The sequence below is a fragment of the Ambystoma mexicanum genome, chromosome 9, assembly GCF_040938575.1.
Source record: "Ambystoma mexicanum isolate Mex_15411 chromosome 9, UKY_AmexF1_1, whole genome shotgun sequence".
NCBI classification, from domain to species: Eukaryota; Metazoa; Chordata; class Amphibia; order Caudata; family Ambystomatidae; genus Ambystoma; species Ambystoma mexicanum.
In genome coordinates, this window is record NC_090931.1 from 703,150,761 (window position 1) to 703,166,716 (window position 15,956).

General features: G+C 47.4%; 1 protein-coding gene across 1 annotated transcript in view; it reads left to right on the forward strand.

Moving 5' to 3' along the window:
- The window catches only part of CCNYL1 (cyclin Y like 1), a 561,203-nt gene that overhangs the window by 355,977 nt on the left and 189,270 nt on the right, over window positions 1-15,956 (forward strand). Inside the window, exon 8 of the mRNA XM_069615590.1 lies at window positions 12,197-12,363. Coding sequence (XP_069471691.1) covers window positions 12,197-12,363 — 167 coding nt within the window. The remainder of the gene's footprint in view (window positions 1-12,196; window positions 12,364-15,956) is intronic.

Sequence of the window (15,956 nt, forward strand, 5' to 3'; positions counted from 1 at the left end):
GGTTCTTCAACGCACAGGTCAGTCGATTCGACGCCGTCTTTGACGCCGAGAAAGGACAAACCCACGGCCACCTCACAGCCAGTGGCCAGAGCCTCGATCATGAGAATGTCGTCTACAACCTCGAGTAGAATTCCGATACTCGAGTTCCTCGAGGCCTCTACCAACCTTCTCGATGCCTTTTTTCGATGGCTTTGAAGCCTTTAACATCCCCGTCGACGTTTTCTCAGCCAATTATGATGAATTTGGCCCCTTCTGCTCTGGAAATTGGATTTATACCATTTCCAAGATCTGATCATTCCAGAGCCTTAGCATCTATTTATGAGGAAGGGGAGAATTCGGATCAGGAGAGACCTTTTGAGTTGCAGGGATCTGCAACTCCTGTACCAGAGGAATTTACCTTTGTGGAAGGTAGGTTTAAGGACCTCCATGAATCCTTACATGAAGCAAGTGGGTTGGACACTTCCCCAGAAGTGGAATTTGCCAAACTAGACCCAGGGGAACATGCTGAAACCCCTTATAGAACCTTGATGGCAAGGATAATAGAGTTTATGGGGTGGTCTACACCTTCACCTGCTTTTCAGCAAGACGACCTCAGACATTTTGGTTAAAGGTCCATAGGAGGATCCTGTGGTGCCCTTTCATGCGTCATTACAAAGGAAAATATTGGCAAACTGGGAAACCCCTGAGGTTATCCCGGCGGTTAACACAAAATTATCAGCCAAGTATAGGGTGTCTACTGCGGACCCTGAATATTTATCCAAACACCCAACTCCGGAGAGTCTGGTTGTTCAGGCAGCAACTTCATCCGGTAGTAAATCGGCTTACCCTACTGTTCCACAGGACAGGGATGACAAGAGATGATTCTATGGCCAAAAAAGTCTTTTCTGCATGTAGCATGGTGTTGAAATCCATCAATGCTACTTGTACGCTCGCAAGGTTCAGCCACACACTTTGGGAGTGTTTCATCAGCGGCTGACTGCCTCCCAGAGGGAGAAGAAAGGGAAGCGTTTCTCAACATCATTAAGGATGGTAAGGACGCAATGTGCGAATCCCTTCAGACTGGCATCGATTCTGCTGACAGCATCAGCAGGGCCATGTCGGCAAGTACAACAACCCAGAGATTTGCTTGGTGGCGAAAGTCTATTTTTGCTCCAGATGTGCAAAGCAGACTCTTGAATATGCCCTTTGACGGCTCTTCTTTGTTTGGTAAGAAGGCGGATGACAGTTTAGAAAAGCTTCAAACATCAAAGGCAGCAGCAAAATCCCTGGGAGCTGCAATCCGTCAGACACCATATCGCCCCTCAGGAACCTCTTGGAGAGGCAAGTCCTTTCGCTTCTATTCTGCATTCGGAAGAGGCAGAGGACAGCCGGTTCAAAGGGGTCAGAAAAAATTCACCCGAGGTGGACGGGTTAAAAATACAAAAGCCGCAGCAGCAGCAGGTACCTCTTTACCCTCAGCATCTGCATCAGGCGCCTCCAAACCGCTCTGAGGACTCTCCTCACAAGACACCAGTAGGGGGCAGGTTGACTCAACATCTGACGGAATGGCAGGCTATTACGTCCGATGCTTGGGCATTGGAGACAGTTGCCCAAGGATACTGCCTGCCTTTTCTACGCATCCCTCAGTCATCTACCGGTGAACAGCTCTCTGAAAGTTCCAGATCCGCTCCTCTTGCAGGAAATTGTAGACCTGCTAGAGAAAGGTGCCATAGAACGGGCACCTGTAGCGGAGAGGAACAAGGGCTGGTACTCCCCCTACTTTCTCATCCCGAAGAAAGACGGAGGACTGAGACCTATCTTGGACTAATTGAACAAGTTCCTCAGGAAGGACAAGTTCAAGATGGTAACTCTCTCTCAGATCCTTCAGGCCCTCCAGCTCCAGGACTGGCTGGTATCTCAGGACCTCCAGGATGCTTATTTCCATGTGCCAATCCATCTCAAACACAGGAAATACCTGAGGTTCGCAATTGGCGGCTCTCATTATCAATTTTGAGTTCTGCCATTTGGGCTGACCTCCGCCGGAGGGTCTTCAAGTTAATGTCGGTAGTGGCGGCAAGTCTAAGGAAGGGAGGGATTCACGTCTACCCCTACCTGGACGATTGGCTGATCAGGGCTGTATCTTCAGAACAAGCTCAGATCCAGCTAGATTATGTCTGCCACTTCCTTCACAAACTGGGCTTCTCCCTCATTTTAAAGAAGTCACAGATGATACCATCACAGAGGCTCCAGTTCATCGGAGCGGTCCGGGACACTTCTCTGGGAAAAGCCTCGCCACCAGAGGTGAGGGCTCAAGATATTCTGCAGATGGTCACCAAGTTTCAAAATGCCCAACATCTCCCAGCCTTCGACTTTTTGAGGTTGCTAGGCCTCATGGCATCCTGCATCTTCATTGTGCCAGAGGCTCGCCTGAGAATGAGATCTCTCTCTCCAGTGGGCACTAAGAACCCAGTGGTCGCAGTTCTCAGGAAAAATGACAGATCTCCTTCGGATTCCGGACAAGGTGGCCCGAGACCTTAAATGGTGGGCCTGTCAGGAGAACATTTTGAAAGGAGAACTGTTTTGGCAACCATGGCCGGAGATAACAGTAGTCACGGACGCCTCACTCACGGGGTGGGGAGCCCATGCCAACGACTTGACCATCAGCGGTCGTTGGTCTCCATCAGAGTCCAGACTACACATCAACCTATTGGAGCTGAGAGCGATCAGACTAGCGCTGAAAGCTTTCCTACAATCAGTACAGGGAAAAATTGTCCTGATAATGACGGACAACACAGTGGCCATGCACTACCGCAACAAAAGAGGAGGCGTGGTATCACTGCCACTGTGCAGAGAGGCAATGCAGCTCTGGTTTTGGGCAATTCAAGAAGGAATCTCTCGATCGGCAGTTCACCTAGCTGGAGAGAAGAACTTGACGGCGGACGCTCTGAGCAGGCAGGACAGTCTCCCACGAGTGGGAACCAGCTCAGGAAGTCCTTCAGGAGATCTTGGCCCTTTGGGGAACCCCTCAAGTGGATCTGTTCGCCACCAGTACCAACAGGAAGTGCGAGCTGTTTTGTGCAAGGGAATTTCCCCCGAGAGGAGCTCTAGGGGACGCGTTCGTAGTGGACTGGGAGTTTCCACTCCTGTATGCATTTCCAGCAGTCCCTGTCATTCCTCAAATGATCAGGAGGTTGAGAAGATTCCGGAGGACCATGATCCTAATTGCCCCAGACTGGGCCAGGAGAACGTGGTACCCGGACCTTCTGGACATGTCCATCTGCCCTCCAATTCACCTTCCACTCAAGGAGAATCTTCTCTCACAGAAGGGAGGTCAGGTTCTCCATCCAGACATCAGAACCCTCAACCTTCATGCTTGGCTTCTGAAAGGTTGAGATACAAGGATTGGGACCTCCCTGATGATGTCATGGAGGTGTTGCTTTCGGCCAGAAGGCCAGCAACAAAGTCTTTATACCGCTGCCGTTGGAACACATTTTGCAGCTGGTGTAGAGAAGAGAATATCGACCCCTTTTCATGTGGTACACCAACGGTGTTATCCTTTCTACTCTTATTTGACAAATTCAGGCCTTCAAGTTGGCACTATCAAGGGCTATCTCGCAGCGCAATCGATCTTCAAGCGCACTGCAGAGGAGCCATCGTATTTCAAATTACCCTTAGTAATACAATTTCTAAAGGGATTAACTAATGTCTATCCTCCAAGACCATTCCAAGGTCCCTTATGGGACTTAAATGTCTTAAATTTCCTGATGGGTCCTCCTTTCGAACCACTCCACTCTTGTTCGCTAAGATTTCTCACCCTTAAAACTGTCTTGTTAGTGGCACTCACATCTGCTAGAAGGGTGAGCGAATTACAAGCTCTATCTTGTAAACCCCCCTCATACAATTTTTCATAAAGACAAAGTTGTCCTATAGGTGAAGCCTAATTTCCTCCCAAAGGTGGTTTCTGAATTCCACATCACTCAGAAAATTACATTACCTTCATTCTATCCTCCTCCCCATCAGGGGAAAGAGGAAGAAAGGCTACACAGGCTGGACCCTAGGCGGGCTTTAAGCTTTTACATCAGCAGACTTGCTAAGATTAGGCAAGCAGACAACTGTTCGTAGGTTACTCAGGGCACAAATTGGGACTACCAATAACAAAACAGACAATTTCCAGATGGATTATTTTGGCCATTCTGGAATGTTACAAACTAGCAGGGAAAGAGCCTCCTCAAAATCTTAGGGCTCATTCAACCAGGGGTATCGCAGCCTCTTCGGCCCTCTAAAGAGGGGTTCCGGTTCGAGATATATGTGCGGCTGCCACATGGTCGTCCGCACATACCTTCACAAGATTTTACAACCTGGATTCCTCCTCTAGTCAAGAGACTAGGTCTGGCAAAGCAGTATTACATTCTGTTCATTCCTAAAAGGAAACATTATGGTTTTACTCCCACCTCAAATTACACAACACTGCTATGCGAGTCTATCAAAGATAAGAAATACATTGGAGGACACAATCCCTTCGAAGAACAAGTTACTTGTTACCTGGTAACGTTCTTTCGATGGGATGTTCCTCCGACGTATTCCTTATCGCGACTTACAACCACCCCTGCAGTAATACTTCCCTTGTGGTTGCAGTTTACGCTCCTTCAAGGTCAATAACCAATTCAGGCATGACTTCTCTTATGCTACAAAATGGAACTGAGCAACGGACGCTGCGCGTGGCTATTTATGGGCATGGTGACGTTGGCGCCGATACGGTGGCTGTCGAGGGACACCAACTCGACGGACGTCGATGCACAGCGCCCTCTGCTGAAAAAACATTTCCGAGGCCAGCAAGCTGGAGACGAATTATCAAAGATAAGGAGTACTTCGGAGGAACATCCCATCGAAAGAACGTTACCAGGTAAGAAGTAACTTGTTCTTCTGTTGTGAAGCCATTCTTTTAAACGTGTCCACACTATTCTGAAGATTTTAAATTGGGAGTCTAAAAGATATTGGCCTATAGAGAGCTGAGGGTGGGGGGTGGGATCTCTACTTCCCTTCTAAAAGATTGGGAAAAGGCTAGCTTGTTGCCATAATCTTGGAAAAATAGCCTCAGCATTTAATTAAACTCTAAAACCAAACGTGGGACCCAGACCTGAACTGATTTCTAGAGGCATGGCATCAGGGCCAGGCCTTTTTTTCACTAGGGCATTTGTATCTATGGCTTTAGAAGTCTGTTTCAGAGAACCTCATTTCGAAATTCTTGGAAGTTTACTGGATGTTACAGCTCTAAAATTATTCTCAAACCCTTACAGAGCCAAAATGTGTTTACAATTGTTTCAGGTTTACATTTTGGTCCCAACTAATGTCCACAAACTGACTTGGGTTCAGATGCAACCAGAACTCCTCCCATGACTCTTACAATTCCATCGTGAGTTCCGTCAGTGCCATTTTATACTCTGCCTTAGCTTTCAGGATCTATTCTTTCGCTAGAGGAAGGTTTTTGGCACTGTAATTCAAGCTGCCTTGGCTGATATGCATCGATTTTTAATCCAGTCAATTTTTTTGCCAATTTCACAAGGGTTTCTAACTTTCAAAAGACAGCCAGAGATGGCTGACATCAGGGTATGATGAGCTTCCATAATAGTTTCTGGGCTTCCTGTAGCTTCAAATATCGTATTGGTCAGGTGTTTATTGGACCAAATTAGCCTTCCCATTGGCCATAGTAAATTAGGAATCACAAAGACATTCTTAATTATGGCTATTGTGTAAGACCTATTTATTTTTTAACCTGTAGTTCGACTGTCGCTGAACAGGTCCTGAATCGCCCTAAAATCTGACTTTGGCTGTCCTGGCTCCCTACAGACTCGTCTAGCCCATTGAGTTTGATATTGCTGTCCCTCATATGTGGTAACTTGTTATAGTTATTGCTGGTAAAGGCTTGTCTAGATTTCATTGGAATATTTAAGTGTCCCCACCTATACTGAGAACCTGTTTAACCTTTTCCTTCCTTAAACCTTTCCTTTCTTCAATATCATGAATCTGCAAAGAATAACCAGTGATATATAAATGCCATTCTGAATGGATTGTGTCCTCCAACGTAGTCCTCATCTTTGACATGTATTGTCCAGCTTCAGCTGCTTTGGAAATAAAATTCGGCAGAGGACGCCCTGCGTCGATGGCGTCAAGTTGATGTCCCTAGAAGGCCTCCGTCGAGGGTGACGTCATCGGAGGTTATAAGTAGCACGCACAGCGCCCATTGGCCTCGGTTCTGTTTTTCGGCAAATGTTTGTTTTGTGAGAAACTCTGCGCGCCTCGTACTTGTGAAGTATATTTCTGTCTTTTTCTAAATCTACTCGATATGTCTTCGTCATCTACACCGTCGACACCTCGGTCCAGTTTCAAGAAATGTAAAGACTGCGGCTCGAAGATGTCCATAACCGACCCGCATAAAGTCTGTTTGGGGTTCCTCAGCGAGGGCCACGAAACGGATACGTGTTCCAAGTGTCAATCTATGACAGGAAAGGCCTTGAGAGTATGAAAGGGGAAGCTCCAAGTAGAATAAGCTTCCAAACCCCCTAAGTCCCGACCTGCTAGGCCTTCGACTGAAGTCGGGAGGAGACTCCTCGGAGGAATAAGGCCAAGAGCTCTAGGTCCAGGAGTGGTTCCTGTCACTCATCTTCGACATTGAGAAGGCACCGCTGGTCGCCTTGGACGTCTTCGTCAGACGGTTCCCCTGAGAGGGTGGCATGCTCGTCCAAAAAGTCTCCACCCGCAGAATGGGTAGCATTTCATGTGGCTATGCTGAAAATATTTCAAAAACAAGGCCGTGCTTCAACCGAGCCTTCTACGGAAGCCAGAAAGGAGAGGTCTCTGCCTAAAACTTGCGTGCTCGAGTAAACGGCGTGATCCTCATAGTGAGCCCTCCAGGCCTCGATCGGAAAAGAAATCGAAGGGGGAAAGATCGAGATAGTCGACGCCTTTTGAAACCCTCAGCACCGTTGGTGCCCATTGGGTCCTCGAACCCTATTAAGCCATCGATGCCATCAACGCCACTGTCGACATAGACGCCGAGATTGTCGACGCCAGCTGCGCCAATTTTGCAAGCTCAGCCACCAGTGCCTAGTGAACCGCTAATAAATCTGTGACTAAGACAAAGTCGACGACTTCGACAACGTCAAAGCCTCTGGGTTCTAAACCAGAGAAGATAAATACTCCTCTGCCAAAAAATGATTTTTTTAAAAGTCCTGAACTTCCATTTTTGAGGAGGAAGAGCATTCAGATGAGGAGGATGCCTCTGTGGGGCTTCAGTACGGTACACCAAATGTGCCTGAATGCCTCATTTCTGAGGAGAGTAAAATGCTAGATCTGACAATTTGCACAATGCTAGTGGCATTGACACCTCTCCTGAGCTGGTGTTTGGCAAGCCACGGGAGCATGCTGACTCCTTGTACAGACAGCTCATGTCTAAGGTTGTCGAATACTTGGGTTGGTCTAGACCTCCAGCCCCATATGATCAGGATGATCTAACCGACATTCTGGACAAGGGTCCACCTACTGATCCAGTCTTACCTTTCCTTGTGACACTTCAAAAAAGGGTGGCCAGGAATTGGGAGACTCCGGATAGTAATCTGGCAGTTGACACATTTTCTTTAAAAGAAATACCACCTCTCCAGTAGCAACCCCGGCTACCTGTCAAAAAAACCCCACTCCCAAGAGTCTGGTGGTCCAGGCATCTACGGCTACCTCTGAACAGGCAGCGTACCCCATCATCCCTCCTGATGGGGACGATAAGCGCGTAGATGCATGGGCAAGAAGGGTATTTTCTGCAGGGAGCATGGCATTAAAATCTGCCAACTCCACTTGTGACCATGCTAAATTTTCATACACTCTGTGGGAGTGTATTTCTATGGCGGCAGAGCATATTCCCGAAGGGGATGGCTTCTTACCTATTAAGGATGGAAAGGAAGCCATGTGAGTCGATTCAGTCTGGATTGGATTCTGCAGATACCATCAGCAGGTCAATGGTGATGCGCAGATTTACGTGGTTGTGAAAGTCTCAGGTTTTGCACCTGATGTGCAGGCTAGACTTCTCAACACGCCATTTGACGGGTATCATCTTTTTGGCTTCAAGGCTGGCCATAGCCTTGAAGTTGCAGACCTCGAAGGCGGCAACCAAATCTTTAGGCGCTGCTGTTGGGCAACCTCAGCCTCTTTGTCCTAGCAGACCACCTTTGAGGGGTGAATCTTTTTGCTACTACTCATTTGGAAGGGCGAGCGTAATGGCCAGTCAAAGAGGCCAATGAAAATGTCCTTGTGGTGGACAAGGTACAGGTGCCAAGCCTGCTTAAGCAGCTGCCTCTTTGCAATCTGCCTTTGCAACAGCTGCTTCAAAACCACTCTGAGGGCTTGAGTCACAAATCACCGGTGGGGGTGGCAGACTGACTCAGCATCCAGAAGAATGGCGAGACATTACTTCAGATGCTTGTGCTCTGGAAACAATAGCCCACGGTTAGTCTTCCTTTTATAAAGAAGCCTCAGACCAATCCACCGGGGAAACACTCTTTGAGGATTCTGGATCCGCTCCTTGTGAAGGAAATGTTTACCCTGTTAGAGAAAGGCGCTATAGAACCGGTGCCTGTAGCGGATAGGAACACAGGTTGGTATCCTTGGACTTAAGGTACTTGAACAAGTTCCTCAGGAAGGACAAGTTCAAGACGGTCGCTCTTTCTCAGATCCTTCAGGTCCTCCAACTCCAGGATTGGTTGGCGTCATTGGACCTTCAGGATGCTTATTTTCATGTGCCAATCCATCTCAACCACAGTAAATACCCAAGGGTTGCAGTTGGAGGCTCGCACTATCAATTTCGAGTCCTGCCATTCGGGTTGACCTACGCCCCAAGGGTTTTCACCAAACTGATGGCGGTGGTGGCAGAAAATCTCAGGAGAGGGGGGCATGGGGGATTCATGTCTACCCGTTCGTAAACGATTGGCTGATAAGGGCGCGTTTTCCCGAACAAGCAATGGATCATCTGAACGTTACTTGCCACTCTCTTCACAGACTGGGCTTCTCCCTCAATTATAAGAAGTCCCATATGACACCTTCCCAAAATCTCCAATACATTGGAGCAGTGAGGGCTCAAGACATTCTTCAGATGGTGACAAAATTCCAGAGTGCCCAGAATCTTCCGGCCTTGGAGTTTTTTGAAATAGCTCAGCCTTATGGCATCCTGAACCCCCTCAAGTGGATCTGTTCGCGACCAGGGTCCACCGGAAGTGCGAGCAGTACTACTCAAGGGAACTTCCTCCAGGAGGAGCTCTTGGAGACGCGTTCGTGGTGAATTGGGAATTCCCACCACTGTACGCTTTTCCTCCAGTCCCGGTCATTCCTCATGTCATAAGAGTTTGAGAAGGTTCTGGACACAAATTAGCCTAATTGCCCTGGATTGGGCCAGGAGGACGTGGTACCCGGACCTTCTTGATATGTCCAGCTGTCCCCCGATGTGTCTTCCACAAAGAAAGGACCTTCTCTCGTGAGAGGAGGGTCTGGTTCTCCATCCAGCAGGTATACTCTCAACCTTCATGCTTGGTTTCTAAAAGACTGAGATCCAAGGATTGGGACCGCCCGGATTATGTAATGGAGGTGTTGCTTTCGACCAGAAGACCAGCAACAAAATCTGTGTACTGTTGCTGTTGGAATATGTTTTGTGACGGTTGCAGAGAAAAGAATGTTGATCCTTTTCAGTGTACAACTCTGGATGTTTTATCCTTGTTGCTTTCATTAGCACATAAAGGTCTTCAGGTTGGCACCATTAAGGGCTACTTGGCAGCATGCTCATCAGAAGAATGCTCCTATTTCAAGATCCCATTGGTGACTCAATTTCTAAAAGGGCTCACGAATGTGTTCCCTCCATCTCCTGTTCGGGTTCCAGTTTGGGACTTCAACCTGGTTTTAAAATTTCTGTGTGCTCCATTTGAACCTTTGCACACATGTCCATTAAGGTTGTTAACCTTTAAGACAAATACTATTGGTTTCTATAACATCAGCCCGTATTGTGACCAAACGGCAGGCACTTTCTTCCAAGCCACCCGTTACTGTATTCCACAAGGGCAGGGTTGTGTTGAGGGTAAAACCCTCCTCCTTGCCTAAGGTAGTTTCTGACTTTCATTTAAGTCAGAAGATTGTGCTACCGGCCTTCTATCCTCCACCTCATCCTGGTAAGGAAGAGGAAAGACTCCATAGGTTGGACCCTAGGAGAGCGTTAAGCTTTAACATTTCCAGAATGTCGAAATTGAGAGTGGACGACCAGCTCTTTGTAGAGTATAAAGGATACAAGCTAGGCCAGGCTGTTTCCAAACGGACCTTGTTTAGATGGATCATCCTCACCATATCTGAATGCTACAGACTGGCAGGCAAAGACCCTCCTGAGAGTTTACGAGCCCATTCCACCAGGGGCATGGCTACATCGACAGCCCTTCAAAGGGGTGTGCCTATTAAGAACATTTGTGATGCTGCAACGTGGTCATCAATACACACGTTTACAAAGCATTATCTGGATACTTCCCATGCTCGATGACACTTTTGGTAAGGCAGTACTTTACTCTGCCCTTTAAAATTCTCAATATACATACATTCTTCACCCTCCTCCAATCATGGATACTGCTTTGGGAGTCTGTCAAAGATGATTAATACGTTGGAGGACACAATCCATTTGAAGAACAAGTTACTTACGGACTGGTAACGTTCTTTTGACTGGATGTTCCTCCAACGTATTGCTCATCGCCCTCCCAACTTACCACTTTCCCATGCTATTACAGCTTTCATTCCACCAAGGCTGAGTACTGTCATGCCTGTGTTCATGGACATTTCTCCTGCACGAGGAGGGGAAAAACAGAGGCCAACGGGGGCTGTGTCTGCTACTTATGACCTCTGATAAAGTCCCCATCGACGGAGTACTTCGAGGAACATCAACTCGATGCCATCGACGCAGCCCGCCCTCTGCTGAAAAGAAAATCCTGAAGCTGGACATTACATGTCAAAGATGAGGAATACGTTGGAGGAACATCCAGTCGCAAGAACGTTACCAGTCCATAAGTAACTTGTTCTACTATACTTGTGATTGAAGTCACCTCAGGGTGTAGGAATTGTGCAAGAAGCATATCCAAAGATTATCCACTAACTTATGCTGATTCTGAAAATTAATTTTAAAGTATATTTACATTGTTACATGAAGTGCCTTTTTTAAAAGAATGCTCATTTAAAAATTGATGTTTAATAAATAACAAATCTTTAGTGTGTTAATTGATTACTTGTATTTACGAATTTCATTGCTATAGCTCACATTTATCCCTCTTGAGATGGGCCGGACTGCTCAGTCACACTACCAACTTGTGTAGTACAGACCTATACCAAAAGGTGGGTTACCCAATACCAAGCAGATAAGTGTTGTGTAGTCTCCTACAGTGTGACTACATCAATTCTTACCTAACAATATCTGAACTGTTTTGACGTCTGATTCTCTTCTCTTACCACCCCTTTACTTTATATGTAATGTTTCTACTGCCAAGTAGTGTACGTACAATATAATAGTGGTCTGCTGTGTCTTTGTATGTTCTGTTTTTAAAATACCCTGGGTGTTTTTATACGGTTTAGTTTTTAACATGCCTATTTAAGTGAGGTCTATGTATGTGTAACATAGTAAATGTGAAATTTTCAGTATTTCACTTTGGTGTATTTTTTTAGGTTAAGTGTGTGGACTAATTTTGTTTTTGTAAGCCTACATCTCCTTCCAATAGTTAAGTCTTGCTACTTTGCAATGTTAACATTTTAGGAGAGCTTTGGCTGTCCTTTTGGGCTGGGTACTCTTTAGTGGCACAACGTGCACAAGAGGCCTGTGCAAAAACCTCCTTAGCAATTCTGACCTGATGCTGACCAAATCAGAAACAGCATTGCTGCCCATATCTCCAAAATGACAAAAGCATAAACCAGGGAGAGGCCATCCCCCCAAAGAGCAATGCAGATTAATGGTTAATGTGACTATTGCCTGCTAGAGTGGAAAAGTTGGGCATGATAGTCTAGCTAGTGAGCGGTTGTGGTAGAAGTTTGGCGTTAAAAATACTTCGCTGATTTAATTTTGGCACCAATTGAAAAATTAAGCAAATGCACTTTTAAACACTGAATTGATTTGCTTGAAATGTTGGATTTTTACATAGTGGTTAAGGTGATTATTTTGCAGGTGTATTTGGAAAGGCTACTCACCTATGCAGAGATTGACATTTGCCCCTGCAACTGGAAGAGGATAGTTCTAGGAGCCATCTTATTGTCCTCGAAGGTTTGGGACGACCAGGCTGTGTGGAATGTAGACTACTGCCAGATCCTGAAAGACATTACAGTGGAGGACATGTAAGTGCAATGGTTTTCTATGCTTTTCCTCATACAAAATCCTTTCCTGACATCACTATGAAAGAATTTGTGTGTGGCTGTCTGAAACCTGTGAGACCATTATGCTTCTCGGCAGTAAAAATCACATGACTCGTTCTTTGAGATTATACCGAAAGATTAATTGAGCAAAAAAATATTAAAACTGCGTAATTCGGTGACTCCTGGTTTCACCTATGGTTTCCTACTTTCAGAAAAATGTTGGGAATACCCAGTTGTCTGCATAATACCTTGGAACACAGTCCTTTCTTTTTTTTGTGTGGATACTTTTCAATCACTCCCTCGCTATCCCTGATCGCGTGCGCTCACTCTCGGCCCTTTGGCTGCGTGCATTCCAGTGCATCCCTTGATTGCATGTGCTCCCTTGCACTCCTACACCAGCCGCGCATCCTACTCCCCTGCGGGTCCTAACCCTCGCCTTCCCCTGCCCCGACTCCCGGCCTTTTCCCTTTCCTTTTGTGCATTGCTCTGTCGTGCTCTTCTTCCTCTAGGGCTCTTTCGTTGACTGCTCTGTTCTTGATGCCCGATTATCCTGATTGTTGTTTACATCATACTGCCCTGTGTTCTTTTGTGGTCTGTCAACTGCTCTCCCGATTACTGTTCATATCGTATTGCCTGCATTCTTTTTCTCACTCTTTCCTCCAGGTCCCCTCATTTGGTTATTCTTTAATTAGGAGTCTGCTTCTTGGGAGTCTCCTCACATTGTACTGCCTGCACGCCTGTTGCGCACTTCTTTCTTCCAGGCTCTCTTGGTAGTCTGCTCCGTCAATTTGGTTTTGTTACTGATTGCTTTGTCCACTCTTCCATGTAGGTCCCACATGTACTTGTCTATTTCTTCTGAGTTGTCATTGTCTGTCTGCTTGCTCCCCTCCTCCTTCTGTCCCAACACTAGGGGTTCCTCATTCTAGCCCCCACACCACCCCTTCCCCACGCTCTTGCATCCTCTATGGTGCTCTGTCTCTGCTATCTTCTCCAACTGCTTTTCTATTGACTAGCCTGTCCTTTTCACTAAGTCTGGGAGGAAGAAGTTCAAAAGGGATATCCTGGTCTCCAACCCAGGCTCCCCTATCGCTGATAGCTACACTAGCATTGCCTCCAGACAGACCCTCACCGACATACTTTTTGTTCCCTCTCCAGGCCTATGGACCCTCCATATGGTCTGTGCTTTCTCCCTTCTCCTTCACCCGTTAATGGTGGCACCCATTGGGTGGTCCTCCTGGCCCCCTTCCACTCCTCTAAGACCATCATAAATGTTTATCAAAATGGCACTGTCTTGGTCCAAGGCCTTCGGGCCAATGTCCTCCTTTTTGATAGATGCTTCCCGCGCCTTATCAACTTCCTTTCTTCTCCTGCTCTCAATTCTTTCCCTTCTCTGGCAACTCTGCCTCCTCCGCCACCTCTTCGGCACCCTCTACTGCTTCTCTGGCTGCCCTCTTTGCCTCCCTCTTCCGCCATCTCTCTGGCATCCTCCTACTTGGCTACCTTGCCCTCTCCTCCTTCCTCCTCTGCCCATCCTCTGGCTCTTTCTACAGTTCCTCAGGGTGTACCCCAGACCTGTACCGCAGCACAGAGGTCTTTCAAAGATGGCAACCTGCTCCACATTGCCAGTCTCAAATCTCGCTGAGCTGTCGAACACTCTGGCATCTGCCGTCTCCTTGAAGAACTTGACCTGGATGGTCTCGGTCTGACCGAGACGTGGTTCACGGCCAGATCTGTCACAAGTTTGACACTATCCTTCCTGATGGCTACAAGATCCTCTCCGCGCCCAGAACCAACCGTCCCAGTAGGGGTGTAGCCTTGATCTTCCCAGAGTGGATCACTGCCTATATCATTCCTATGCATAACTACTCCTCATTTGAAAGCCTGGTCTGCAGGCACTCTCTCCTGGCCTCTCTGTAGCCACGATCTACGGCTGCCTGGCCAGGTAACCACCTTACTCACCTTCTCCCTCCTTGCCTCTACCTCTCAACTTCTCCTTCTCTGAGACCTCAATCCACCTGGATGCTTCCTGTCCTTCTGGACTCTTTCGCAACCTCTGTGACACTCTATTCTCCCCGCTGGCCCGACTCATTGTGCCGGGCACATCTTCGATGTTCTGATCTCCTCAGACCTCCCCCTCGCTAACCCTCTCACCACTCCCCTCTCCTGGCGTGATCACTTTCTCCTTTCCTCTCATCTTTCTCTACCCCTCAGGCCAAGCCTACTCCAGCTCTGCCTACCACCTTCTCGGTCATCCGACCCATGAAGCGTGTGTCAGTTGAGGATTTCGCTGCCACTTTCTCTCCTCCTTCTGCACCTTTGGCTAACTCGCACCCTGACACAGCCCTTTCTAACCTTCACTGCTCTATCTGACACTCTTGATGTACTTGCCCCTGTCATGAGGATCCGCCTGAAACCCAAATCCAAGTGTTACTCAGACCTTGTCACCCTTAAATGCAAGTGTAGGGTGGCTGAGAGGAAGTGGAGGGCAACAGGTACACCCTCTGACAAACTGGCCTGCCTCCTTCTCCTAAGGCAATATAGGCTCTGTTCTTGGTAAGAAGAAAGCGCACATCCAAGACAGCGTCCCTGCAGCATCTAACAACTCAGCCGAACTCTTTAAAATCTGCAAGGAGCTGGCCAATCCTACTGCAGTATCTTCTCCTGTCCCCTCCGAGGCCCTCTTCTCGGCCCTGGCTTCTCATTTCATCACTAAAACCCAGGACATCCTGTCTACCCTCTCCTCTCAATCCTCCTCTCCTGGCCCTCCTGTGGCTGCCTCTCCTTCTCCCTGTTACTCCTTTCCTTTGTTCACCCCGGATGACGTTTCTAGACAAGTCTGATTTCATCAAAACAGCTTCTTTCCTGTTCTTTCAAAACAATTAAGGACCACATTGACACCCTCACTCCAGCCTTGGCCAATTTCTGCAGTCACCCTTTCCCCTACCCTCTGAAGCACTCCCTTGTGCGCCCCCTTCTTAAGAAACCTTCTGCTGATCACTCCTGTCTGGCCAACTATCGTCCGATCTCCATTACTCATTGCCTGGGCAAACTCTTCGAAGAACTGGCTGTTAAGCAAGATTGTATGGAGTACCATGTGGGAGACTGCACCAGCCGTGTCCTCTTGGTAATAGTTAACCCAATCTTTGGTGTACGCATGTACTACACAAGTTGGTAGAGTGACTGAGCAGCCAGGCTTATCTCAAGAGGGCTCAATGTGAGCTGTAAGGTTGCATGGGTTCAATCTTTCTTAAATAACAGGATGATGAGTCTTCTCCCCGTCCGCCTCAGCAGACCCTATACCAATAACCTGCGGCGTACCACAAGGCTCCTGTGTCTCACCTACTATGTACAACATATTCACAAAGCTGCTCTTTGACAAATTGGATAATCTGGGTGTCACCTACACGAACTATGCGGATGACACCCAGATCCTCATACCTCTTTCGAGCAATTACCTCGAGGACACGGCTCTTGTGAACAAAATCTAACTACTCATTCAGGCATGGATGGCAACCCATGGCCTTTGCCTGAATGGCGACAAAACCGAGCTTTTGATCCTTGGAACTATGCCAACT